The sequence below is a fragment of the Lingula anatina genome, chromosome 5 (assembly GCF_051362555.1).
Source record: "Lingula anatina isolate TDL-2025a chromosome 5, LinAna3.0, whole genome shotgun sequence".
In the NCBI taxonomy this organism is placed as follows: domain Eukaryota; kingdom Metazoa; phylum Brachiopoda; class Lingulata; order Lingulida; family Lingulidae; genus Lingula; species Lingula anatina.
Window position 1 is genome coordinate 20,975,403 of NC_141771.1, and position 27,352 is coordinate 21,002,754.

At 38.5% G+C, this 27,352-nt stretch overlaps 1 protein-coding gene and 1 long non-coding RNA gene across 5 annotated transcripts in view; one reads left to right on the forward strand and one right to left on the reverse strand.

Moving 5' to 3' along the window:
- LOC106162076 (serine/threonine-protein kinase Nek10) overlaps window positions 1-22,774 on the reverse strand; it is a 38,099-nt gene extending 15,325 nt beyond the window's left edge. The window contains exons 1-14 of one of the 4 annotated variants that reach the window (XM_087013015.1): window positions 22,586-22,774; window positions 15,362-15,500; window positions 12,682-12,742; window positions 10,531-10,652; window positions 7,565-7,663; window positions 5,823-5,949; window positions 5,266-5,344; window positions 4,884-5,031; window positions 4,050-4,136; window positions 3,509-3,730; window positions 3,117-3,219; window positions 2,446-2,493; window positions 1,155-1,194; window positions 495-640 (exon numbers count right to left, since the gene is read on the reverse strand). In XM_087013015.1, coding sequence (XP_086869141.1) covers window positions 495-640; window positions 1,155-1,194; window positions 2,446-2,493; window positions 3,117-3,219; window positions 3,509-3,730; window positions 4,050-4,136; window positions 4,884-5,031; window positions 5,266-5,344; window positions 5,823-5,949; window positions 7,565-7,663; window positions 10,531-10,652; window positions 12,682-12,742; window positions 15,362-15,408 — 1,329 coding nt within the window. In that variant the 5' untranslated portion in view covers window positions 15,409-15,500; window positions 22,586-22,774. Of the gene's footprint in view, window positions 1-494; window positions 641-1,154; window positions 1,195-2,445; window positions 2,494-3,116; window positions 3,220-3,508; window positions 3,731-4,049; window positions 4,137-4,883; window positions 5,032-5,265; window positions 5,345-5,822; window positions 5,950-7,564; window positions 7,664-10,530; window positions 10,653-10,956; window positions 11,628-12,681; window positions 12,743-15,361; window positions 15,501-22,455; window positions 22,562-22,585 lie in introns of those variants that run through there. The other 3 variants (XM_087013016.1, XM_087013017.1, XM_087013018.1) reach the window with 3 other exon arrangements.
- Window positions 11,617-17,665, forward strand: LOC147761866 (uncharacterized). Its single transcript, XR_015334500.1, has 3 exons — window positions 11,617-12,300; window positions 13,587-13,678; window positions 16,565-17,665. It is a non-coding gene; the product is annotated as an uncharacterized LOC147761866 (long non-coding RNA).
- Window positions 22,775-27,352: the final 4,578 nt, after the last annotated feature.

Sequence of the window (27,352 nt, forward strand, 5' to 3'; positions counted from 1 at the left end):
GTGACCCGATCATGCTGATTTTCGAACTTGACCTGCGTATTATGAATATTCATCAGTTCTGTAAGTTTCAAGTCAAAAGGTAAAATGGTTTTCCACTTATCGTGTTATCGGTGCTGCATATAAGCTGAAAAAAGTGAAAAAACAGCATAAATTCCCTAAAAGTGACCCGATCATGCTGATTTTCGGACTTGACCTGCGTATTATGAATATTCATCAGTTCTGCAAGTTTCAAGTCAAAAGGTAAAATGGTTTTCCACTTATCGTGTTATCGGTAAAAGTGCACGGCGACGACAGACGCAGATGATGGCTATATGTACAGACACATCTGTGTCTGTACATAATAAATGCTTCAAAAAGATAATTCAAGGCAGTATATTTTTTCCTTGGGGAGGGGAATTGTCCTGGAATCAATATATATCCATGCATTTCAATCCACACACACACACACACACACACACACACACACACACACACACACACACACACACACACACCTGTAAAGTCTCCACAGCCTTGCTGTCTCTCTCAGCTGCCTGTTGTGGTAATATCAGCAGTCCCAGGAGGTAGATACAGTTGTGTTGTACTATCTGCTGGGCATTGGTGTCAGTCAATACCAACTCTGTCAATGCAGCACAGCAGGCTACAGAAAGGTAGACAATATAGGCAAATCATTATCATATTACTGTATTGTAGATACTTTTCTTGTATATTTAACACTGTCAGGTGTGAAAATAATTCAATAGGTATGTGAAAAAACAACAGTTACTGTATACTGTTTAAATCATCAACAAATAAGATCAAACTTTCTATCATTCATAGTGGAAAATTCAAAGTTACGAAATACTTTGACACAATAGAGAGCCAAAATTGCTACATCACAGCAGTGCTTTGGTCACTCTGAACAAACAACTGTCTCCAATACCTCGAGACCAAAATATCACACATATGGTAAAAATAAAGAAGGCCATGTAATAACTCCAAAAACAACCAATATGTAGCAAATTCTGGTTCTTTCACTAATTCTAAAAGTTATACTGTCTTCTGGTGTCAATTGCACATGGTTAAGCTGGAGATCTCCACTGCCCAGTAGTAGGTCTAGTACACCAAAGGTCTAGAATGGCAGTATGTCTACAGCTCTGATATCTACTACTCACCTGCTTGTAAAGATAGCTGCTGCTCTCTCATTTCATCTCCCTAAAAATATAATAATATCAAATAGTGGATTTTGTAAATAATAATTACAGTTAGGCAATACTCAGAGAAAACATGATATCCAGATTGAATACAAAGGCTGTATATAAATAAGGTCACAGCATGTACTCAAGCAATTATTGCAGTGACTTACTGTTATCAAATTTGACTGTGACTGTCAGTTGTCATTACTGTTTAATAATACACCTTACTGCATAAGACAACTTTACTGCAAAGAAGCTCTGCCTTATATCAGTGTATATTTGATGTATGTACAAAGTGGAGATAATCAACTGAAATCACAGTGGCTATAGACATAGTGGGGGAGGGGTTGGCAGGAAAGGCAGTTATTGGAGAATGTTAGGTATTATAAGTGTGGAAAGTCCTCATGATCAGTTATTAAGTACTGAAAGTCTCCACATCATGTGCAGATATAGAGCCCATATTACAAGCAAGTCTGTGCAGTTGTGAGTTAGTAAAACTCATACATAATAATACAATATGTCAAGCCATAATGATATCTTTATTTTGTTAGGTGCCAATGTTAGCATATCAATATTTTTTAAAATTACAATAAAATGTCAGTGTTAGGCACACCTCACCACCTTCACATACAACAACACTGCAAACAAGGAGTCTGACTTGATCACTGGACTCAACAACATCATCACTTCACTGTTGAGCATGTGCTGAACTTCAGTAAAACACAACTCTGTGTGAGGGGAATTACTTGGAAATTAAGCAGCAAATACAGAACTGCACCATGTACAGCAAACAGCTTCGCAATATTTTAGGCATTATATATAACAGCTCGCTAAACAAGTGATAAAACTGTGGCTTAGAAATTTAAATTCTGAATAACCTTACTTTCTATTTAGCCCAAAACATCACTTTCAAAAATCAGAAACAAAATGGACCATTTTTATTTCTAGATACGTAAACAGTTACTATGCAAAATATCAAGTCAGAAGTTGAAGCCAATTACAGTTTGTGTCTACCTGACCATGCTGCAATTTTGAAGAAAAAAGGCAAACTCAATTTATAAGTTAACCTGGTAGCACCATGTGTGCATTGCAACACCTTTTAGACAACACTGGTCAGGAATATATGTGCAGACCCAACAGTATCTGTACATAAAGAGTTGATAGCAATGAATGTGTGTCACAAACACAGAACACAACACCATTTATAGCACATGCCAGCCCAAACTATTGGTGTAAAATCATGCATGTCAAACATTAGAGGACCACAAACCTTAGGTTTGGAATTTTCCTGATCACGCTTCAATATGCCCCAAATGTCCTGCAGCACAAGGAAACCACACAGGTAGAGAACAGAATGGATCCACATGCAGACAACTAGGCATTCACTTATTTTATGTAATATTTTATCATCTATTCTTATGACACAAGTAAAGGCAAGTTAAGGCTCTGGTATATCAGTACTGACAAATAAAGCAAACTACAAGGTTCAAGGTAAACTAGACAACTACAGATGACGGTGATCTGTGATACTGACTGGATTTACACACAACTTAGGTCTTTTTCAGATGCAGTATTTACACCAGACATAGTCTGAGTGAAATCACCAGATAACCAGCTCCACCTGCTGAGCTGAAGACTACTTCCTCTATCTTGTCCACTTCAACTTATGTGTGAGTGTATGTGTGCTGGATATGTGTGTACACACACAGATGTGCACAAGTTATATAAAATGTGTGCTTTTATATGAGTATCTATGTGATGCTGGAGAGCTTTTGATTTCTTGTACTCAAATGAGAAATGAAGTTTCAAGTTTGACTGTGGGAAGTGAAAACATGTTTTACCTCTTCATCACACATACTAACTGAAGTCAGAAAAAAATGTCTCTAAGAGTTTTGATCATGCTTCAGAAGCAAACCCTACGCCACATCTGTGACAGCCTACCTCCTCTATGGTCATCTGAACCACGTGTGGTGTGCGCCCATGTATGGCAGCACTGGCAAGGCCCGTGCTCACACTTGTACGATCTGAGACAAACTTGCGATCCCTGAAAACAGAAACAGTTGTACCTCTTCAATTTACAGACTTTTGTCATTTAATGTAAAACAGCATTTGCTATAAAAGTTAATTTACAAGCTTATTAATCTTTTGTTGCTAAGTAGGAGAGAGGGCTATAAAAATAACAAGTTAATACTACAGTTCACACTTAGCAGATCAACAATTTGGCCTTCCTTTGTTCTAAACTTCTACACAGGTCCCAATCAAATGTGGCGGAACACATATTTTTTCATTTCCCCCATATAACAGTAAACAACCAGGCAGCAAAAACCACTTACTGTAACAAGGAGATGATGAGCGGTATTCCTCCCATCATTCTGATGTCATCACTGGTGTCAGGGTGTTCTGCTAACTGAACCAGACACCAGACCACATTCCACAGTAGTTTGATGTTATCACTGTGCAGTAGACTGAGATAGAGGGGGACACCATCATATACCTTCACCATCTCTCTCACCTGAGGATCTGCACACAGGATACGTAATAGATTAGCAGCTAACCTGGAATAACAATAATCCATTCAGTAAAATATATGTTAACACCACATCACTTTTCTACTTTTTGGATATGTCATGTTCATCAATCCTACTTTTTGTATTGTCTAGCTAATGAAGTGTTTGTTTTCAGGACCTCTTAGAATGTTGGTTAAATGCTTCAATACACAGTTAACAAAGACCTGAACATTTCTTAAATCATTATTTTGTTGAGTCTACTGAAAATTTTCAATGGACTGTTAAACTTAAAATAATAATTACTGTTCTCATTGTTAACTAAGATATTTTTTTCTATGAGTTACTGTGTCTGACAAGCATCACTCACTGTTTTGATAAGATATCATAATCCTGTAGTATTCTGTGTAAAACTTCGATGATGTTGAGCTGTCCTATCATGGACCTAGGACCAGGACTGAAACATGAACAATGTTATATCTTATATCAATGATGTTGAGATGTCCTATCATGGACCTAGGACCAGGACTGAAACATGAACAATGTTATATCTTATATAAATGATGTTGAGATGTCCTATCATGGACCTAGGACCAGGACTGAAACATGAACAATGTTATATCTTATATCAATGATGTTAAGCTGTCCTATCATGGACCTAGGACCAGGACTGAAACATGAACAATGTTATATCTTATATCAATGATGTTAGGCTGTCCTATCATGGACCTAGGACCAGGACTGAAACATGAACAATGTTATATGTTATATCAATGATGTTAAGATGTCCTATCATGGACCTAGGACCAGGACTGAAACATGAACAATGTTATATATTACTACTGAACTAGCAGTGTGTGCAAAAACTAGATTCTTACTTCTGTAGACAGGCTTCTTTAATTGACTTTTTCTTTCTTTTTTTACATGATCAGTAATTTGAGTAAAATAAAGTTAGTACATTAAAAATTCAAATTTATTAATGTATCTTATGTAAAAAAATCAAACAAATTTTAAAATTCTGAACCAAATTCATTTCAAAGACATTTCTTATTTTTTATAACAAAGTGTTTGCAATGGTATATGTACCCAGTACAGGTTATGTGTGACTTATATATCACATGCTGTGTGTGCAAAGCCCCTTTGAGACAAGCTAATCAAACCCTCTCCTTACCTTTGAGACAAGCTAATCAAACCCTCTCCTTACCTTTGAGACAAGCTAATCAAAGCATGCAGTGAGCAATGTAACACGACCACGTCGTTGGCAGAGAGGAGGAGCACCAAAGGCTTGTGGGCGCCACACGCTACCAGCCATTCTCGCTGCTCAACTACCGCAGACAACTTTTGGAATATATCTAAAAAAATATTTTACAATTATTACTGTGAAAGAGTAAAAAATACAAGGTAAAATTTTGATGTGCTTCCACTAGTGTCTACAAATCAAAAGAATTGTGTAAAGAAACATAAGCTATTCTAATATCTCAGTAAAAGAGCACTATAAATGTCATGTGACAATCTTGACCAGAGCTTAGTATTCTGGAAGGTTCAGTCAATAAAAAACCTTCACAAACAAGCAAAGAGCTACTTACTGGTCATTTCTTTGAGAATGTCCACTACAAATGGACCATCCCCATACGTCAGGTAGCTGTCTGTGGCCTTTTGGAGACGCTGAAATCAGAGAAATGTAATCAACTATGAACTTACTACTGGATTCTTATGCTTCAAAACTGCATGTCTCTGTGTGCCTGTTAACAATAATGTTTAGCATATTTATGAGGGTACTGATGGTTATTTATCCACATCACAATCTGGAGCTAAGTTACTCCACACTTCCAAACACAAAACTCTTTGGTAAGCAACAATGTAAACCACTGACATTAGATTATCATCTATCTACTGAATCCAGTAAGTGTGGATTAGGATCATCTGATAATATGCTATCTGGATATCATATCTAAACACCACTATGACAACTTTCATTTTGACCCATTTTGCATAATTTTGGACAACCAAATATATTTTCACGCCAACACTGAATACCATACTTCACTAAGATTCCATGTTTTATTTCATTTTGTACAAATGATAAGAATACCAGACCCCATAAACCAAGTATACATTTTTAGTAAAACATAAGCAGCCTTACTTCAGACAGTACTTTGACAGCTCCCAGATCAAAGAATACTTTCTGGTACGTGCCATCACGCATCATAATCCGCAGGCACATGAGAACCCTGAGGATGTTTTCTGGTGGAGCATGGCCACTCCACTCGCTGAAAGCAAACAGACATCATTTTAGCTGTAACTAACCTCACCATCTCCAGCTACATGTAGCTACACTTGCAACCACTGGCTATCACATGGAGAGATAATCAATGGTTTCTTATGTGTTTAGAAATGTACTTTATTTTCTTTATATGCACCAGGGATATAAAATATATATATTTATATCAATCAAATTCTGGACCTTAGGTGGTTCACTCAAGTTCTAGAATTTGACAGATTTATAATCCTGATTCTAATTCTACCAGATGACTGCACATCCAGTGAAAACATTCACTCAACCATCATATGCAACTTCCTATCACTCAATGTTGGTCACATTGTCACAGATAATTTGAAAATAATATATATCAAATAAATATCATCCCTTAATTCTTCTATTTGCAACCCAATGTCAAAGCATGCCCACAGTCCCAGTGTGAGGGTATTGTGCAGATGTGTTACCTTGCTTTGTTTTCAGCTGTTCTCTGTGCCAAGGAGGCATGGACCAGTGATGTAGGAACAGCTTGGAGAAAGTGTTTTAAATGCACACACATGGAAGAACAGTATGAATCAGGTATATACCCTTCTTTAAGACATCACACAGGATGGGGGAGGGATAGGGGGAGAGATGTGTTCATTAATGCCTAGAGTTATTGTCTACCCTGCAATGAGCCTGAACCTTGCTGGAAATAACCAACCATCAATAACCAATATTTGGTGCTATCCATCATATCTGTACATGGCATGTCCTATTATCCCTAGAACAGAATTAGACTGACGTCCACAGACAGGTAGCTATTACACAGCAGTTTATGCAGGCTAACAATAGGTCACATATATATATGAACAAGCCAATTATTTTCTCATCAATAAGAAGTTCTTGAAGTTACTGTCAGATATTAGGTCACTTAATTTCACATGCAAATGAAACAGACCAGTTATTACTATTTGGTTGTAAATTTTCAATTTGCAAAGACAAAGATGAACAACAGCAGATTCTGACATGGTCGCAGAATACATTATACAGAGCTTTAGTCAGCACATGTCGTGTGTGTGTGTGTGTGTGTGTGTGTGTGTGTGTGTGTGTGTGTGTGTGTGTAGGTAGGTAGGTACTCTGAAACCTACATCTAGTTGTTTTTCTTAATTTAACTCACCAGGCAATGGTTATTGACATGTTTAACATTGGGCATAATCTTATTTTAAGGGTTATAGTAGGAGTGCAAATATTTTTTATAGTCACAGGGATCTCCCTAGGTTGAATGTCCATTGTGCCTTTTGGTCACACTCAAGAATGGAAAGTTAATAAGTGTGCCTTTTTGTGAAACTCAATGTATGCTTGGGTCACAAGATCAATTAAAATGTCACTAACAAAGTCAATATAATTTAATAATGGCCATTGTTCGGAGCAAGACTGTGATCATGATTATATCCATTTGTGCTCATGTTTTAGCACTAAAAATAGTTAGCAGGAGTGATATTGGACCATTTTAAAGAACTTGAAACAATCATGCAACAAATCAGATAGCGTCTTATCACTTATATGAAATATTGTGCTATGATTTCACTTACAGAATGATGACATTGAAGAAATAAGAGTAAAAGTTTGTCAAGATGATCACTTACTTGTTCATAAGCCTCTGTTTCACTAGAGCTGAGAAAGTCTCAGAGAAATACTTGTGTTGAGGATGTTTGTTGTAATGTCGCTCATTTTGGTATCTCATACTAAAAAGAATGAAACAATGACCTGATAAGATGAATTTTACACAAATATTTTGATTCTGTACAAACTTTACATAGTGGTAAGTTGCCTAAAAAGCAGTACTTTACCTGAACATGTTGGTTTGTACAAAGTAGTAATTTATCTACAGTGTTCTTGCAGTAGTTTATCCGAACATGTTGGTTTGTACATACTAGTAGTAGTAAATTGTCTACAGAGAACTTCCACTAGTTAACCTGAACATGTTGGTTGTACACTGTACAAAAGTATGGACTTACCTGAACTGTTCCAGGGCCAGTGTCTCTGTAGACTGGTGATATAGTGGACTTACCTGAACTGTTCCAGGGCCAGTGTCTCTGTAGACTGGTGATATAGTGGACTTACCTGAACTGTTCCAGGGCCAGTGTCTCTGTAGACTGGTGATATAGTGGACTTACCTGAACTGTTCCAGGGCCAGTGTCTCTGTAGACTGGTGATATAGTGGACTTACCTGAACTGTTCCAGGGCCAGTGTCTCTGTAGACTGGTGATATAGTGGACTTACCTGAACTGTTCCAGGGCCAGTGTCTCTGTAGACTGGTGATATAGTGGACTTACCTGAACTGTTCCTGGGCCAGTGCCTCTGTAGACTGGTGATATAGTGGACTTACCTGAACTGTTCCAGGGCCAGTGTCTCTGTAGACTGGTGATATAGTGGACTTACCTGAACTGTTCCTGGGCCAGTGCCTCTGTAGACTGGTGATATAGTGGACTTACCTGAACTGTTCCAGGGCCAGTGCCTCTGTAGACTGGTGATATAGTGGACTTACCTGAACTGTTCCAGGGCCAGTGTCTCTGTAGACTGGTGATATAGTGGACTTACCTGAACTGTTCCTGGGCCAGTGCCTCTGTAGACTGGTGATATAGTGGACTTACCTGAACTGTTCCAGGGCCAGTGTCTCTGTAGACTGGTGATATAGTGGACTTACCTGAACTGTTCCTGGGCCAGTGCCTCTGTAGACTGGTGATATAGTGGACTTACCTGAACTGTTCCAGGGCCAGTGTCTCTGTAGACTGGTGATATAGTGGACTTACCTGAACTGTTCCAGGGCCAGTGCCTCTGTAGACTGGTGATATAGTGGACTTACCTGAACTGTTCCAGGGCCAGTGCCTCTGTAGACTGGTGATATAGTGGACTTACCTGAACTGTTCCAGGGCCAGTGCCTCTGTAGACTGGTGATAAAGTGGACTTACCTGAACTGTTCCAGGGCCAGTGTCTCTGTAGACTGGTGATATAGTGGACTTACCTGAACTGTTCCTGGGCCAGTGCCTCTGTAGACTGGTGATATAGTGGACTTACCTGAACTGTTCCAGGGCCAGTGTCTCTGTAGACTGGTGATATAGTGGACTTACCTGAACTGTTCCTGGGCCAGTGCCTCTGTAGACTGGTGATATAGTGGACTTACCTGAACTGTTCCAGGGCCAGTGCCTCTGTAGACTGGTGATATAGTGGACTTACCTGAACTGTTCCAGGGCCAGTGCCTCTGTAGACTGGTGATATAGTGGACTTACCTGAACTGTTCCAGGGCCAGTGTCTCTGTAGACTGGTGATATAGTGGACTTACCTGAACTGTTCCAGGGCCAGTGTCTCTGTAGACTGGTGATATAGTGGACTTACCTGAACTGTTCCTGGGCCAGTGCCTCTGTAGACTGGTGATATAGTGGACTTACCTGAACTGTTCCAGGGCCAGTGCCTCTGTAGACTGGTGATATAGTGGACTTACCTGAACTGTTCCAGGGCCAGTGCCTCTGTAGACTGGTGATATAGTGGACTTACCTGAACTGTTCCAGGGCCAGTGTCTCTGTAGACTGGTGATATAGTAGACTTACCTGAACTGTTCCAGGGCCAGTGCCTCTGTTGACTGGTGATATAGTGGACTTACCTGAACTGCTCCAGGGCCAGTGTCTCTGTAGACTTTGATATAGTGGACTTACCTGAACTGCTCCAGGGCCAGTGTCTCTGTAGACTTTGATATAGTGGACTTACCTGAACTGTTCCAGGGCCAGTGTCTCTGTAGACTGGTGATATAGTGGACTTACCTGAACTGTTCCTGGGCCAGTGCCTCTGTAGACTGGTGATATAGTGGACTTACCTGAACTGTTCCTGGGCCAGTGCCTCTGTAGACTGGTGATATAGTGGACTTACCTGAACTGTTCCAGGGCCAGTGCCTCTGTAGACTGGTGATATAGTGGACTTACCTGAACTGTTCCAGGGCCAGTGTCTCTGTAGACTGGTGATATAGTAGACTTACCTGAACTGTTCCAGGGCCAGTGCCTCTGTTGACTGGTGATATAGTGGACTTACCTGAACTGTTCCAGGGCCAGTGCCTCTGTAGACTGGTGATATAGTGGACTTACCTGAACTGTTCCAGGGCCAGTGCCTCTGTAGACTGGTGATATAGTGGACTTACCTGAACTGTTCCAGGGCCAGTGCCTCTGTAGACTGGTGATATAGTGGACTTACCTGAACTGTTCCAGGGCCAGTGCCTCTGTAGACTGGTGATATAGTGGACTTACCTGAACTGTTCCAGGGCCAGTGCCTCTGTAGACTGGTGATATAGTGGACTTACCTGAACTGTTCCAGGGCCAGTGCCTCTGTAGACTGGTGATAAAGTGGACTTACCTGAACTATTCCAGGGCCAGTGCCTCTGTAGACTGGTGATATAGTGGACTTACGTGAACTGTTCCAGGGCCAGTGCCTCTGTAGACTGGTGATATAGTGGACTTACCTGAACTGTTCCAGGGTCAGTGCCTCTGTAGACTGGTGATATAGTGGACTTACCTGAACTGTTCCAGGGCCAGTGCCTCTGTAGACTGGTGATATAGTGACTTACCTGAACTGTTCCAGGGCCAGTGCCTCTGTAGACTGGTGTTGATGAGCCCCACCCCGGGGCTGAGGCACTGGCCATTGCAGTGACTGGCAGGAGTTAGCACCTTCAAAATCTATGGACGGAAGCTAGAATGGAAAGCTCAGGATTAGGATAAAGTAGATAAGATACATTAGTGATGAGTTTTTCTTTTTCTGCCAATCAAATATGATCAAGAATTAGTCATATATGAGTGATCAACAAATACCCGACTTCAAACTGAATAAAAAAGAATGATTGGAAAATATTGCTTACAAGCCTGACCTAAGGATGACCACAGAGAGGGAAAGTTGCTTTAATTGTGAAAAAACTTAAAAAAGAAAACAATTAAAACAAAATCAAAATACTACCACACCCCATATTAGAGAAGAGTGTAGTATATATACTGTATACCTTCACCATGGTGCACAGTGCACACTACATCAACACTGACAGTCTAGATCACTGCTGCTTTCTGTGCTGGCAGCTAAAGGGTTAAACATCCAATATCAGGTGATCACTTCATTTTTTCAATTATAATAACACTTGTATGAAACAACCAAGATACTCTCAAATCCAGTCAGCTGTCATATTACCCAGATCCATAGCTAATTACATACATATAAAGACTTTGATGCACTGGACAGTCTCCCCAAACATAAAACTAGAGAGTTAAAACTAACAGAAAACCCTGCTATTGAAACAAGACAGATGTGTACTCAATTCCCAATCAATAATCCACAGAATGCCAGGCTATCCCAGGGTCAATAATCCACAGAATACCAGGCTATCCCAGGGCCTATAATCCACAGAATACCAGGCTATCCCAGGGTCAATAATCCACAGAATACCAGGCTATCCCAGGGCCTATAATCCACAGAATGCCAGGCTGTCCCAAGGCCAATAATCCACAGAATGCCAGGCTGTCCCAAGGCCAATAATTCACAGAATGCCAGGCTGTCCCAAGGCCAATAATTCACAGAATGCCAGGATGTTCCAAGGCCAATAATCCACAGAATGCCAGGCTGTCCAAAGGCCAATAATTCACAAAATGCCAGGTTGTTCCAAGGTCAATAATCCACAGAATGCTAGACTGCCCCAGGGCCTATAATCCACAGAATGCTAGACTGTCCCAGGGCCAGCTCTAGACACTTGATGTCAACCCTAACCCACTGGAAGTCTTTTTCTCAGCTGGTCTCAGTTCCATTATTTATTTCTATCTGGTCATATCAAGAGACGCCAGTGTGTTTTTCAGATATGTTGTCTCTATGTTGCTAGGCAACCAACCCTCTCTGCTCCAGTGCTTTGTCTGTTAACTAGGACATACAAACGCAATTTATGTCCTAGCTGTAAACAAGTGTCAATTTTCAGGTGTCGTCTCTGCACTGACATTGTTGGGCCAAGGTTGATGCCTTCTCAACAAAACAACACTCCCATTATATGAAACCCCTATAAACAGTCCAATTGTATACTAACTTCAATGACAACTAGACACTTAAGGTGCAATGGTTGAGGGTTTATTTGCATGAGAAGAAAAAAAGTTGTCGTTTTTTTATTGTATAGTCAGTATGTGACTAGACCTTACCTTGAATTAAACATTCAAACTGCACTACTCTGATAAAACAATGGAGTTCAATGAAGTTAGTGCACACAGAGGGTAACACTGATCACAGGTGGGAACCACACAACAGAGAGAAATAACCAGGATCTCTCAGTATTGAAATGTACCAAAACCCCAAGATACCAGATATTATCTAAGTAGGTGATCAAAAAGGCCAATATTCTAATGAATTCTAACATGTGAAACCTGTATCTAATGAATTCTAACAAGTGAAACACGTTATGTTATGTTAGAACATATAAATCCCGCATCTAATGAATTCTAACATGTGAAACCTGGTAGTGTATCTAATGAATTCTAAGAAGTGAAACTTGTATCTCATGAATTCAAACAAGTGAAACCTATATCTAATGAACTCTAAGCACTTGAAACTTGTGCCTTATTCCAATGTTTTAATTCCATTACAAGGCCAGTATGTGTATGAATATTCCTACACTATCAATTCTCCCTGTCAATACGTGATCAGAGACAGCCAGCTAAGACAGCACTGTGACTTGGGTCACCTGGGCTGCACTCACCTGCTGTTTGCTGGCAGGAGTGTTGATTAGAGACAGTAGGCGGCAGAGTTCTTTGGCTTCTCTGAAATTGTAAACAATATGTCATTATTGAAAAGACAGTCAAATGTGAAAAAAGAAAATCAGGAAATTTTACAAAATGGGTCTGTCTTAGATCACATCCTAATTCATATTCAAAACTTATTTCACTGTTGGTCTCCTGACTCACTTCTTTTAAATATAAAGCTGGTGAACTGTAGAGATAAATAGCAATAATACAAAATATATATATATATGGTGTGTTAAAATATAGGATTGAATTGTGTTTTCATTAGTGTATTTTTCTTCATCAGACAAATGTATCCCACTGTGAAAAAAAAACCAGTGAAAACCATAAAAGAGATAAGACCAGGAAATATGCTCAGTAATCAGTCTCAGCTGGAACTAAGGGCTATTCACACTAGCAAGTAAACCACAGTCCAGTGAACTCCGAATGAATCACGGTTTCTTTGCGTTTCCACTGATACCAGCAGCTCCAGCCTTTCACCAACTTCTTGTTTGGCATGTGCTATATTGTTCTAGTTATAAAGTAATTTGATCAAAATAGCAGGAGTTCACAGGTTGCAGTGGCTGTTGTGCTGTACAAAATATTAAATTTACTTTGTACCTTTGTATGTACTTATTTTTTTGTTATATGCCTTAGTTACGAGACACAAGCAAGTGCTATAAATACTTTGTATAATAAATGTATATACATAAGACAGCCACTTCAGAATAAACTTTTGTTGAAGTCAGATGCCTTCTTGTCCTTCTCGTGTCTCCCTCGTAGTCCATTCACATCAGAAAAATTAACCCTGATAGGACTGAGAGCAGGCCTTAACCACGGTTAAAATTGCCAGTGTGAATGGGTTACTAATATATTTATCTAGTAAACATGCAGAAGGCAACCACAAGCCATGAAGATAGACATGGACCCCATGGTCGGCACTACACACCCTGTGATGGAGAGATAGCACTTTGGGTAAATGTTTTTAAAATTACTCATACATAAATTTCTGCATGATTAAGATACAGTGATGGTAACAATACAAGATCAATAATGTAAATGGTGATTGAATATTAGACAAAAGCTAAAACATTGTGGAAGCTGAATTTTATGAGAAGTAAAATGTAAAATTAGGTTGAAATAATTTAGAAATGAAATTGATTATAGATCTTTTAATTAGGTGGCAGCACTTGTTTCTGTTCTTATATGGTGTGGTAGCTGATTGCAAAGAGCAGGGGCTGATATGGAGAATGTCCTGTGGCTGTAGGATTTAAGAGCTTTTTTGTCTTTGCAACAATTTGTACAGGCGGTGAGTGAATGCTCATAAGCCTTCCAAGATATGCCCTCAGTGAGTGCACAAATAAAGCATGCACTTTCATGCACTAGTAGAGGAATAGAATTATGAATGTATACTGGTTTACAAATTCACTAAGCTGGCTGTCAAGGCATTCTACCTACACTAACTGTCAGGGTAGAATTAATCATTGCTATAGATTTATACAGTTATGAATGGGTAAATGCCACACACACACACCCGCATCTTACCTAAAGGGGAAATTCAAGATATTAACAAAGGCACATTTATTCATTGCACAGTTATTGCTTTGCTGATTAATTCATATCAACAACACTAGGAGGGGAATGGCAATTTTCCAGGTAGATCCTATTTGCCTGCCTGCTGTGTTCAAGAACCTGCATAAACCCTCAGGTGTTAATTAAGGCTGTTATCAGGGCAGTAATGTTCCTTAATGTAGGCAATACACAGGAAGAGGCACTATCCACAACAATACTGGTGATGTGCTATCACATCTTTAAGAGTGTGGTTCATCAGAGAGTTGGTGATACTGAGACAGTTTACTAGTAGCAGGTTTTTATTTTTTCACTTTTATCCCTTTTAATATACTACTAACCTGAGCAGGTTTTTCAGTATTCACTGTCAACCCAGAATAACAACATTGTTACATGACTCTTGGCTAATGAATTTTGCCAAAGGAGATGTGGTGTGTGCATGTGTTAGAGAGAGGTGTCTACATACTGCTCAGGATCCTGTGTGTGTGTGTAGGCGTTAAGAGAGGTGTCTACGTACTGTTCAGGGTCCTGTTTATGTGTGTGTGTGTAGGCGTTAAGAGAGGTGTCTACATACTGCTCAGGATCCTGTGTGTGTAGGCGTTTAGAGAGGTGTCTACATACTGCTCAGGATCCTGTGTGTGTAGGCGTTTAGAGAGGTGTCTACATACTGTTCAGGATCCTGTGTGTGTAGGCGTTTAGAGAGGTGTCTACATACTGTTCAGGATCCTGTGTGTGTAGGCGTTTAGAGAGGTGTCTACATACTGCTCAGGATCCTGTGTGTAGGCGTTTAGAGAGGTGTCTACATACTGCTCAGGATCCTGTGTGTGTAGGCATTTAGAGAGGTGTCTATGTACTGTTCAGGGTCCTGTTTATGTGTGTGAGTGTGCATTTAGAGAGAGGTGTCTACGTACTGTTCAGGGTCCTGTGTACGTGTGTGTGTATGCGTGCGTGCGAATGTGTGCGCATGTGTGCATGCATGCGTGCGTGCGTGCGTGTGTACATATAGAAAGAGGTGTCTACATACTGCTCAGGGTCCTGTGTACGTGTGCGTGCGTGCGTGTGTACATATAGAGAGAGGTGTCTACATACTGTTCAGGGTCCTGTGTCTGCTGTGTTCTCTTCTCTTGAGCAGGCATGGTTACCCTCTAGGACGGAATGTTCAGTGATAAGGGGTGTTTGGTCCCTGGCTACATCTTGGCTGTCTCTCCTCCACGCACACTACATTTTTCTGGAAGTAAAAAGTTTTATGATATATCATCACAGAATCTGCCAAGCTTATGACTTACTAACACAACAGTTCTCTAAGTACAAAGTACAGGCAAGTTATTAACCAGTTTCACAAAATGAAAGGTATCCTTCAAAATTATATTTGATTTGACTCGTTGGTCATTTACTTTTGCAAAAAGAATGCTTCTTGCTGTAAAAGTTTCAAAAACTGATCCTGTCTGGGAAGAGCTGCAGATCGAGGGATGGAAGCCATGGCCCCATAGTGATAGCTTCATCTTTGTAAAATTTAATCTTTAATGAATCTGGCTCACTTTACACTTATTTTGAACTATTCTTTATTTTGTATCATTCAATATTTAACAAAAAAGGTTTAGAAATGCAAGCTGGCCTAATGCCCCCCCCCCCCCCCCACTCCCTCCCGCCTGCCTGCCCCATGGTGCAAAAAGTATGTTTCTCACATGGGAATGTAGAAACAAACCAGGGCACAGTACCCCTGCAGAGAACTAACTGCTCTGGTGCAGGGTACACAGGTCAACTCTGGAACTCTGGTTCTGACGTCTACAAACATTTAGCAACCTTAAACCTCTTAACATGCCACCTGCAGTGTTTAATGCAAACAGCTTTTAAAGAAAGAGAAAATATCTCTTCAGAAGCACTTTTAGAAAGTTATTACATGAGAACAAACTGAAGTAAAGCACATGAATATATGGATACAATAGTAAAAAGTCAATTAGGTATAATATTTAGATCCCATGAATTACAAGGAGTTGAATAACTTGTGACTGGCAAATGATGACAACAGTTTATACAAAACAATTCTTTGAGGAAAAAACTTAATGTAGCAAAGTAATGTATGGCAAGTCTGTGACGTAAACCACTGATCCAACACTCTCCACCAGCGAAATTTCACGCTGACCAGTAGTTTTTTCAGAATGTGTGAATTTAGTGGTCCAACATAGCAAGTAGATTAACTTCTTTAAATGAGTTGCTGAAAACAACTGAGGGTTTTTTATGTATAGCACAGAAAAAGAGCAGAAAAATACCCATCCAAATATCATTTTTTAGGAAATATGGATTTGTCGGCACAGCGAACCCTCGGCACAGCGAGCCTTCAGCACAGCGCCCTGTTCCCTCCCTCAGCTGTGGAAGTCTACAGGGCACCAGTGACAGACCAGCAGTAGGTTCAGTAAGGAACTGTGATATAGTCCTAATTACTTTCTAATTGAATATTAATATAAATCAGATGCTACCTTCTCTTTCTTACTGCCAGGGTCAGTCAGTGATCCTATTACGGCACCTTGTGGAACCAGAATATGACATTTTACAAGCTTTATTCATACTTTCTACACCAGACTGAGCTGGTGAAAATGTATGGAAATAAAGTAATGGCAATAACACAGAAAAAATTTGCATAGATAAATAGCACCAAAATTACACATAAATACAGCATTTTTACACCTACATATCCAGTATTTCATAATCATAAGCTAGGTATATACATCTTAATGCCAAGTCAACTGCTCACAGCATTGATCATATGCTGGTATCATAGTACAAGTATTGAAATGAATACATAACTAAGATATAGAAATTAATTACGCACTAGCCCGTTTTGTACAATGTGAAATAAACCTTAATATTTACAGTAATTATTTATAGCCATAGACATCACTAAGTGGAAGATGTAGCACAGTTTCTTTTCTTAAAAGGGAGGTTAAGGAATATTTGGCTTATCAATGTCTTATTTGGGTTATTACATGTAGCACAGCCAGTTTGCTCATCATTTTTTCATTAGTGCTAATTCAGTGCAGGTGACTCCATTAACTCCTCTTTCAAGTGCTCAGTATGGGGCGGCCACAGTCACACTATCTGTAGACAGGAATTTACATTCCAGAAGAACTTTTATTTTACTAATTAAAAGTTTCTCCAAGCTAATTTAAGAAACCTTCAAAATCTGTATCAAATTTCAGCAATAGTGTCTTTGAATTTTAAGTATAATGTAGGATGTTGTCAGCATGGAAGAAGAGCATGTGAACATGAGAGAGAGAGAGAGAGACTGAGACTTATCATAATTATCATTTTTAAAAATTAACTGGCAACCCTTGAAGCGTTAGATAAATACATGTGCACAAAAAGCACAGTAAAATAAGATTACTACATGATAAAATACGTAAGAATATTGGTAGATATTAAAACCAAAGGCAATTTCCATTGTGTTAATAATTATAATAGATTAAACAACTAAAATTTTTAAAAGTTCAACAGTCAGCTGTGAAACTTGTATGTTGCACTTGATATAAAGCCTACCATTGATCATTCAGTTTTGATTTTGGTCGCTTTGGTTCTATGAGGGTTCCCATGCCTAGATTGATCCAGCTGGATCAGTCTAACTCCCTGGGGAGTCTCACTAAATTGCTATCAACTTAACCGGCTTAAATGTCTGTCATGCCTACCCGGTACCGAATCAGCTAGGGGGTAAAGATAATTACCCCCTAACAGCTTTACTAGGCATGACAGACATTTAGTGAGAATCCCCAGGGAGATAGATTGATCTAAATATATCTGTGGGAATGGTCCCTAAAACATAGTACAGTCTATGCTCACAGATACTATGAATCTGCCCTATGACAGTGGCGAGATATGCCTCCCATATGTAATTTTCATGTTTTTGTTGTGATAATAGCACTGATGCTCATTATGAAAGAACAAAAGAAAATAACATAAGAATATACTTCCAGTTCTACTCAATCACAACACAATTCAGCTGAATTCCCTTCCTTCCACCCAAACAACCCCAGTTGGAATTCCACTTATCTTCACTTCAATCAGACCATGGAATGCCATTAATAAAATACTAGACATTGTACCATTGATAATTTCAAGCAATGGAAAATAAACTTTTAACCATGTTTTATACATAGCTGAGTGATTCTGTATCCTGCGTGTTCACAGATGAAAGCAAGTCATAGTAATAAGAATAATTAATTAAGAGTCTAAAAACCAAATATTTTTGCTGATGAGAAACATGCATGAAGAATAACAAAATCATACCACTTCTACTTTTTACCATCAATATTTTTTGAAAATTCTGTAAATTTACAACAACAGTGACAACAATTTCTGCAGGGGTGGGGTTCCTACTATGACATGGATAGTTTAGATCTATTGGATCATGTCATGAACACCAGGGTTACAGTTAACAAGTACAGAATGAAGTAAAGCCAGATAATGCTGAAGCAGGCAGCACACATCCCTGCAAGACAAACAGCCGCTTCACGCTGAGGTTGTCCCAGTCAGGTCGTCTGACAGACACCAAGTGGTCCACCCGCTGTCTTACTGAGAAACTCAACTCCTCTCTCCATCTCACACACCAGACTGCCAACTGACCTTTGAGGACACAGAAAAGAAAACAACTCTGGCTGCCGGGAGTTATCTCAGAATTGTTTGAAATAACATCCAAGAATAACACAGGGCCTGATGCCTTGCTCTCAACAGTCTGAAATTGGTTATAATTCCTCTACGTTAATTGCTCTGTTATTGTGCCAGTTTTACCACTGGAGCTCCTAAGAAATGAAAATGTTTTTTTAAAGTTACCTCATGATCTGCTATCTGGTAATACTTGATCCATGGTCTTATAATCTGATCCCTGAATTGGACTATAATAGACTTCTACTTGTTCCTTTTTTGTTTGCGTGTTATGAAACTGTACTTTTTTTATTAACAAGAACCCCCAGTGGTGACAGAGTTGATTTAAAGTGGTTTTCTTCTCTTTTTATTACTTGTGGCTATATTTGTACTCAGACAACCAAGAAACAATGCTATTCAGCACCACATCCACACTAGCTGAAATATTCTTAATATTTCAGATGCCTTTAGCCATGTGTCTTTATCTCATGGTTTTTAAATTTCAAAGCAATAAAAAAAATTGGAAACATACAATTTTTTTATATTCCTTTAAATCAACAACTGTTAAATAAAAGTTTTATCAAGGAATGCCAGGAAAGGGCTATCCTATGTATCAAGTTACAGAGACAAACAGTACTTTAACAAGACAATATCTACAGCTTTGTTAATGTTCTCCACAAAGCTTTGATATATGTGTGCAAACTGGCCAAAAAAATTAAAATATGGTGGGTGATTTCAACTTGTTATATGGGCAGTATAGGCTATCCAATGTACTAGTATATAGCTGAAGGCTACAACACAGAAATGTGAATATAAACCTAGCTATCCATCATTGGGCCCTTTACATCAACTTATAGCAGTAGAACAATTTTATAAACTGATGGCACAAATATTGCTAGATGTTTTAGAGAAAGAACCGCAGTGTTCTAGTGACCACCAGAAAGCCATCAGCAAGATGGTATACAAAATAAAACCTATACAATCTAAACCAGTATATTTATAGTAATGGGGGAATTGTGAATTTTACAAATAATGTTTCTTAAGTCCTTAAATTTTATTATAAGTACTAGTACATTCTAATTGAGTCGCTACAACAAAATTGAAAAGCAGGCTACCCTACTCCTACTCTTCTATTCTATCCAAGTATACAGAAAAAGCACCACAAAAGCCATATAAAATATCTTTTTCAATGTTTCTAAAGTAATGTATCTAATCTTATTTATAATTTCAGTATAGCCTTCCTCTAAATTTACTGAAACAAGTGCGATTATTTCTCCAATTAAGATAACTTGTAACCAAAGATCAAGGTTCCACAAAAAACTGGTAAAGCCTTAGAAAAATGTCAAAGGTAGTACAAAGTGTCAAAGAAATTTCATTTAAACGTCACATGAAAATACTGCTACAGTAAGTAAATATCAAAAACATTAGAATGGATATCAACTGTGTGATATATGACAACTTTTTCAAACACCATTCTCTGCACACCAGTACACAGTAGCCAGCTGATTACGCCTATTAAGAACTCTTCATATATATATCTACAAGCAGTAATTCAATAAAGCAAATTCTAAGTTCTACAATATTAATATCCAGCAGTACACCATAACACATGGGCCTAATGACATATAAGGTCATTTATTGACTGTATTTCAATGGACTGCCAGTGTTGTATTTACTGTGAGAAGGTAGATGAAAAGCCACATTCATATTCAATAAACAGCCTAACCGTATCCAATCAAAGCTTCTTTTGTTGACAGGTTTGCTTACAGCAAATGAATGGCTATAGCCCTCCACTGGTTACTCACTGAGGATTTTAACAGCATATTTGCCTATTCTTGTTGGATTAGAGTCTATCCATCATTCTGCAGGCAATACACAGGCTTCACCAGCCTCAAATGGAATAGAAGAAATAATCTAATAAAAATGTTTTCTTTTCATAATAATATCACTCCCAGTGATCAACCTGGACTGGTCAAAACCTAGAATACAGCACTGTCACAGTGTTGGTTAAGTGACAAATGTCTTATTTCACCGTGTTCCAAATTGTATAAATAATAGCCAATATGACCAATTGTTATTCCTTTAAATGACGTACATACATCATGATGTATATGAACAGCACAAATAGTCTGCTGATAATATGTAGTCTCCCTATACACATATCCCTATACACATATCCACACAGTGTCAATATTTAGTTTCTTTGTCTGTGAAGCCATCATAGTTACATATGAAATGAGTGAAGCAAATCTTCATATCTCCTACCTGCTGCACATGGTCACTGTTCCAAGTCCAGTTCATACAGATCATTTCTACCTATCACTTCATATACATACTGCCAACAGCAGAATACATGGATTGATTGTATTACTGAAATATACTCTGTGGAATCAATAGGACAATTATAATAACTGTCAAATTAATGCTTTGTATGCATTATTGATCCAGGAAATATTCATCAAAATGTGCTCCTGATTGATTTACTCTTGATCCTGTAAAATCTAAGCTTACTAAGTATGTGTGTGTGTGCAATAGTAACTTTTCTGATTTACTAAACAGAACTGACAATTGAACAAAAAGCACAGATATAGATTAAATGTTTTCAAGGACCTAATTGTTAACTGGCCTTTTCTAGCATCTGATAGCAGTTGTAGAGCAAACACTTCCAAATTAATCAAATGCAACTTCCCTTGGTTGCTGACAAGGATAGTGGAAAGCTGTGCTAAACAACAAGACTAATTATAATTGTAGTAATTAACTCCATCACACCTTCACAGATCCAGTGGGAATTTCATTTTATCTTAACTTAAATCAGACTACAGAATGCTTCTAAATGGGTGCATAAATCGAATCTTGACCAATAAGACAATAACATGCTTCAAATAATTAACCAAGCCTGCTAGTATGTTTTTATTTTACCACTTTACCTTGAATAAACTAAAACAATATCTTCCAAACAAATAAATAAGGATATCCATAGCACTCACCGTTGAACAGGAGACAAAGTTAGATTTGGTAGATTAACTGGACTTCAATTTGGAATTTTTTCTAAAACTGTTATTTAGGTAACAGGTAACAGCCAATATGTTTGGTATATATATATACTATTGACATATACAATGTGGTCCACGTATTAAAGGTAGTCCACAAGTATTCAATTTAATAGTTTTTCTAATACTGCCTGACCATTCAACAATGATGTTCTAGCTGTCCTCTGGCTGCATTCCTCCCAGGTACACGGTGTACGGCTGGCCACTGGCATCAGATTCACACTACACTAGCACATTAATGCGAACATCGTAATTTTAGAGTGTATTGGATTGTTTTTAGCGTAATAAAATCCATCTTGATCACAACTGAAGCTACGCTTGGCCTGGAAAGGTGGTTTCTAGTGTTTACTAGATTAAACAATCGATCGGTGCCAGCTGAAGGTGAGTGTCGGTGACCGACCAAGGTGCTTTCAGTGCAGGAAACTGAATGAAATCACTTCTATTTCTCAGCGCTCAACCCATTTTCAAACTACTGCCTATATCTACCATTATTTATCTTACCGATCCCTTACAAAAGAACACATAGTCGTAGACAGCACTTCGCCGCTTGCAATCCTTAACTGTCAATGTTGCTGAGTAGTTAATTAAATCAAAAATGGCGGCTGCAACCATGGTATTTACATACACTTACCTAGATTCGTGTCGTTTCCAGCCGATCGGCTTCAACAGTGATCAAATAAATGTTTCGGATTGGACAAATAAGATTTACACTTATGTTCGCGATAAATATCTAAGAGCCATTACGAATTCTTACAATAAATGTTGATATAATGTGCAACCACCTGCACAAGCCGTGTTTGTTCGGCCGAAGTACGCTTGTGCCATCTAGCGGTCGTCGCTGGAATTAAAGATTGAATGTGACACCTATCTGCACCTCTGCTTATGTACGTGTAGTGAAGGGAATCCAGGCAAACTGTAGTTGAGTTAGACCTGTGCGTTTCCTACTTTCTTTTATCAACAAAGGAGTTAATTATTAATACTAAAATTAAAAAAAAAAGTTAAGATTTTCAAACTAATTTTTTTGACAAAAGGAGTTGAAATCTGCAAGACCTGTAATTGGCATGGTTATCTCCAAAGAAAGTCAACCTTCAACATGCGATCTCGTATGTAACGGAATCCCGATTGAACAAGTCCTTTCCTTCAATGTTACCTCAGGTCAATATTGACGTTGGATGGGAAGGTGTGAGAGAAGATCAGAAGACGCGTAGGGACGTCTAGAATTAGCTATGTCTGTGAGGGGTCATGTCGATACTCCCCCGCACTGTTACTCCCCCACACCGATACTACCCCTAGTAAATATTTGCATTATGCGCATCGATACGACCTCACACCGATAGATCCCCGCATTGATACCCCATCAACCGATATATAGCTCCTGTAAAATTACCGTTACATAGGCCTACTCTCGCACACAACGCAGCGTTGCTTCCCTGCATCTTTACTCTCTTTACTCCCCTGATGCAATTTTCACATTACCGACATCGTTACTCATCGATATTATATTAAAAATAGGACATATAAATTTCATAAGTTGGCTTACGAGCCGGGAGTGCGGCCTACCCTAAATTGGGGGATTTTTTTTTCAACTGGAAAAAATGCATTGAACAGGCTACATTTGACCGCCTGGAAACCCTTGAAGATGTTGCTTTTGTATGCTTTTATACATGTACTTTGGATTTGATAGTTTTTGTCCGAGTCCGATTCACCATAGAATTTAGTTGCTATGCACATTAAACAAATCTGAAATTTAAAAACAAATGAATTCGTCTATCGACCATGTTTATAAATAGGCTATACCATAATATAATATTATATTACAGTCGCCGCTTATTTAACAACTAATCGATTTTGTTTTGTCTTAAGGGGGCCGTAGCGATAGTCCGAAGGTTCAATAGTCCGAAGGTTCATTGGTCCGAATGTTCACTATAGAACCTTCGGACCAATGAACCCTTGATTAAAAAATCGATAAAAATGTTACCACTTTTCGGACCAATGAACCTTCGGACCAATGAACCTTCGGACTATCGAGACGCCCCCGTCTTAAGGCTCCGTAACCTGATTTTCTGGGCCTCAAAAACCACCATTCTCTCTCTATCCTGCGCCAGTAATGGTAAATCTTACTTTTATTGCCGGCCGTAATCAAACATTGCCCAGCTTTGTCAACGATAGGTCTATAATTATAGCTTTTCTTTTGACTTGCTTAATCAGGCTGGACGTAGAACAGTTACATCACGGTATTTGTACAAGACCAAAGATTACTGCTGTTTTTTATTGGTTTCTTTATAACGATCTCGCCGCATACTGGCAATACATACCCTCTGTACATTATAAAAATGGAGCAGTACGCTTATTCCAAGGTGGAGAGTTGACCCAGGTACCTTATATAAATGGAGGAATACTTACATCATAAGGTGGGGTGATGTTGCATACTGTCGGACTGCACTTACGTGCTTGGACACTGGGAATTTCAATATCCAAGACATGAGTAACTGTAGTGAAGAAGTGTGTTAATCACAAGAGTGAAATTATTATCATCACCCAATTTATCAGGCGCTATAAGATTGCTGAATAGTTGGACTTAGCATCAGATTTATGTTCTCAGTAAAATTACAAATTAATAAGTAAAAACAGAGGTGGTGTGTTAGGTGTTCAATATCATCACATATTGAAGTGTGAGTAGACAAGGGAAGAGAGTCGCTGTGTTAGGTGTTCAATATCATCACATCTTGAAGTGTGAGTAGACAAGGGAAGAGAGTCGCTGTGTTAGGTGTTCAATATCATCACATCTTGAAGTGTGAGTAGACAAGGGAAGAGAGTAGCTGTGTTAGGTGTTCAATATCACCACATCTTGAAGTGTGAGTAGACAAGGGAAGAGAGTCGCTGTGTTAGGTGTTCAATATCACCACATCTTGAAGTGTGAGTAGACAAGGGAAGAGAGTCGCTGTGTTAGGTGTTCAATATCATCACATATTGAAGTGTGAGTAGACAAGGGAAGAGAGTCGCTGTGTTAGGTGTTCAATATCATCACATCTTGAAGTGTGAGTAGACAAGGGAAGAGAGTAGCTGTGTTAGGTGTTCAATATCACCACATCTTGAAGTGTGAGTAGACAAGGGAAGAGAGTCGCTGTGTTAGGTGTTCAATATCATCACATATTGAAGTGTGAGTAGACAAGGGAAGAGAGTCGCTGTGTTAGGTGTTCAATATCATCACATCTTGAAGTGTGAGTAGACAAGGGAAGAGAGTAGCTGTGTTAGGTGTTCAATATCACCACATCTTGAAGTGTGAGTTGGCAAGGGAAGAGAGGTGTTTTTTTAAAATGCTAAGTTGAAACACAATTTTACATATTAAATGACTTCAATTACAAAAGTTGGTCTAAAACTCTAAACCACACATTTGCTGATGTGGGCCAGCATGACCAAACTAGCATTCATCTAAACATTGGTATTTGCATAAAAATGGGAGGACTTACTTTTTGGAACCAAAAAATAAATAAATAAATTGACTATGATTGTCCAGGAGAGAATTGACCAGACCTTAGATGACATCCCAGCAGTTGTATCATTGGAAACAGTCACCAAACATATCCTCCTAGCACCCAGGCCACTGCAATTTGTAATGAACCTGTTCATACGTATGGAATGAATGTCCTAAACTTATATAATTTTTGTACCCTTAATTCAAGCGTGGACTCGAAATAGGACATTATGACTAACTTAGTGGATAACACAATTTAAAGATTCCAGAAGATGTTAATCTAGATAATGAGGTAACCCTTAACGATGTTTATAAACTCAGCAATCTGGAAGCTGCAGAATTGGAAGGGCCCATTACGGAGGCAGAAGCAGCACAAACATTATCTAAAATGAAATCGAACAAATCCCCGGGAACTGACGGCTTTTCAGTTGAATTCTATATGGTATTTTGGAGACAACTAAGCTCTTTTGTTGTCAGGTCAATTAATTTTGCTTACGAAACTGGCCAGTTATCGGTGACGCAAAAACAAGGTATAATCACTTGCCTCCCAAAGGGAGATAAACCACGCCACTTTCTTAAAAACTGGCGCCCCATATCACTTCTCAATACTATATACAAGATCGCCTCGGGTTCGATAGCTGCAAGGGTAAAACTAGTGTTAGATAAATTAATATATCCGGAACAAACCGGATTCATGGCTGGTAGATATATCGGAGAGAACACGCGACTTATATACAATACAATGCAGTATACTGAGGAAGAAAATATTCCTGGGTTACTGTTATTAATTGACTTTGAAAAGGCATTCGATTCCTTGTCTTGGTCATTCATTCAAAAGGTTCTGACCTTTTTTAACTTTGGTGATTCAGTCAGGAGATGGGTATCATTGTTCTACAATGACATCTCTGCTACAGTAAATCAAGGGGGGAATATGTCGGAATTCTTTAAAATTAATAGAGGATGCCGTCAGGGGGATCCCCTCTCACCCTATCTCTTTATTCTATGCGCCGAAATATTGGCGGCGTTTATACGAAACAATGACAATATAAAGGGTATTAATATAGGTGCAAAAGAATTAAAAATTTCATTATATGCAGATGACACTACTCTTATACTTGACGGGAGTGAAAAGTCACTGAATGAATGTATGTTTGTCTTGGATAAATTTTCGAAGATCTCCGGTCTGCATATTAATCTCTCTAAAACTGAAGTTATATGGATTGGGTCAAAGCGATACTCTAATGATATCCTCTGCCCAAAATATAGATTAGATTGGGGAAAAACTAGTTTTAAAATGCTAGGGATAGAATTTGATGTAGATTTAGGTAAGATAACGAAGCAAAATATGGAGACCAAGTTAACTTCCATGAAAAAAATATTTAATCAGTGGAGAGTAAGAAATATAACACCAATTGGTAAAATAACAGTAATAAAAACATTAGCCTTGCCGGTATTGAACCATATATTTATATCGCTCCCAAACCCAGAGGAAAAACAGATTAAAGAATTAGAAAAGTGTCTTTTTTCTTTTCTCTGGAATAATAAACCTGATAAAATTAAAAGAAATATCATTATAAGAGATTATAAAGCTGGGGGCTTGAGGATGGTAAGCGTGAGGCATTTTATAAAATCGTTAAAAATTTCATGGGTAAGAAGACTTATGTTCGAAAATAAAGAATGGAAAAATATTATATCCAAATATGTAGACACTGAAAAACTAATCACATGTGGTACAGAATATATCTCAAAAATCTTGAAAAACATAAAAAATAGGTTCTGGATTGATGCCTTAGCAGCCTGGAAAGAACTCTGTGGTACAATAATGGCCAATAAAATCAAGGATTTTGGTAACATTCCACTCGTTCTAAATGAAAATATACTTATTGGAAATAAACCTGTCTTCTATACATCGTGGTATGACAA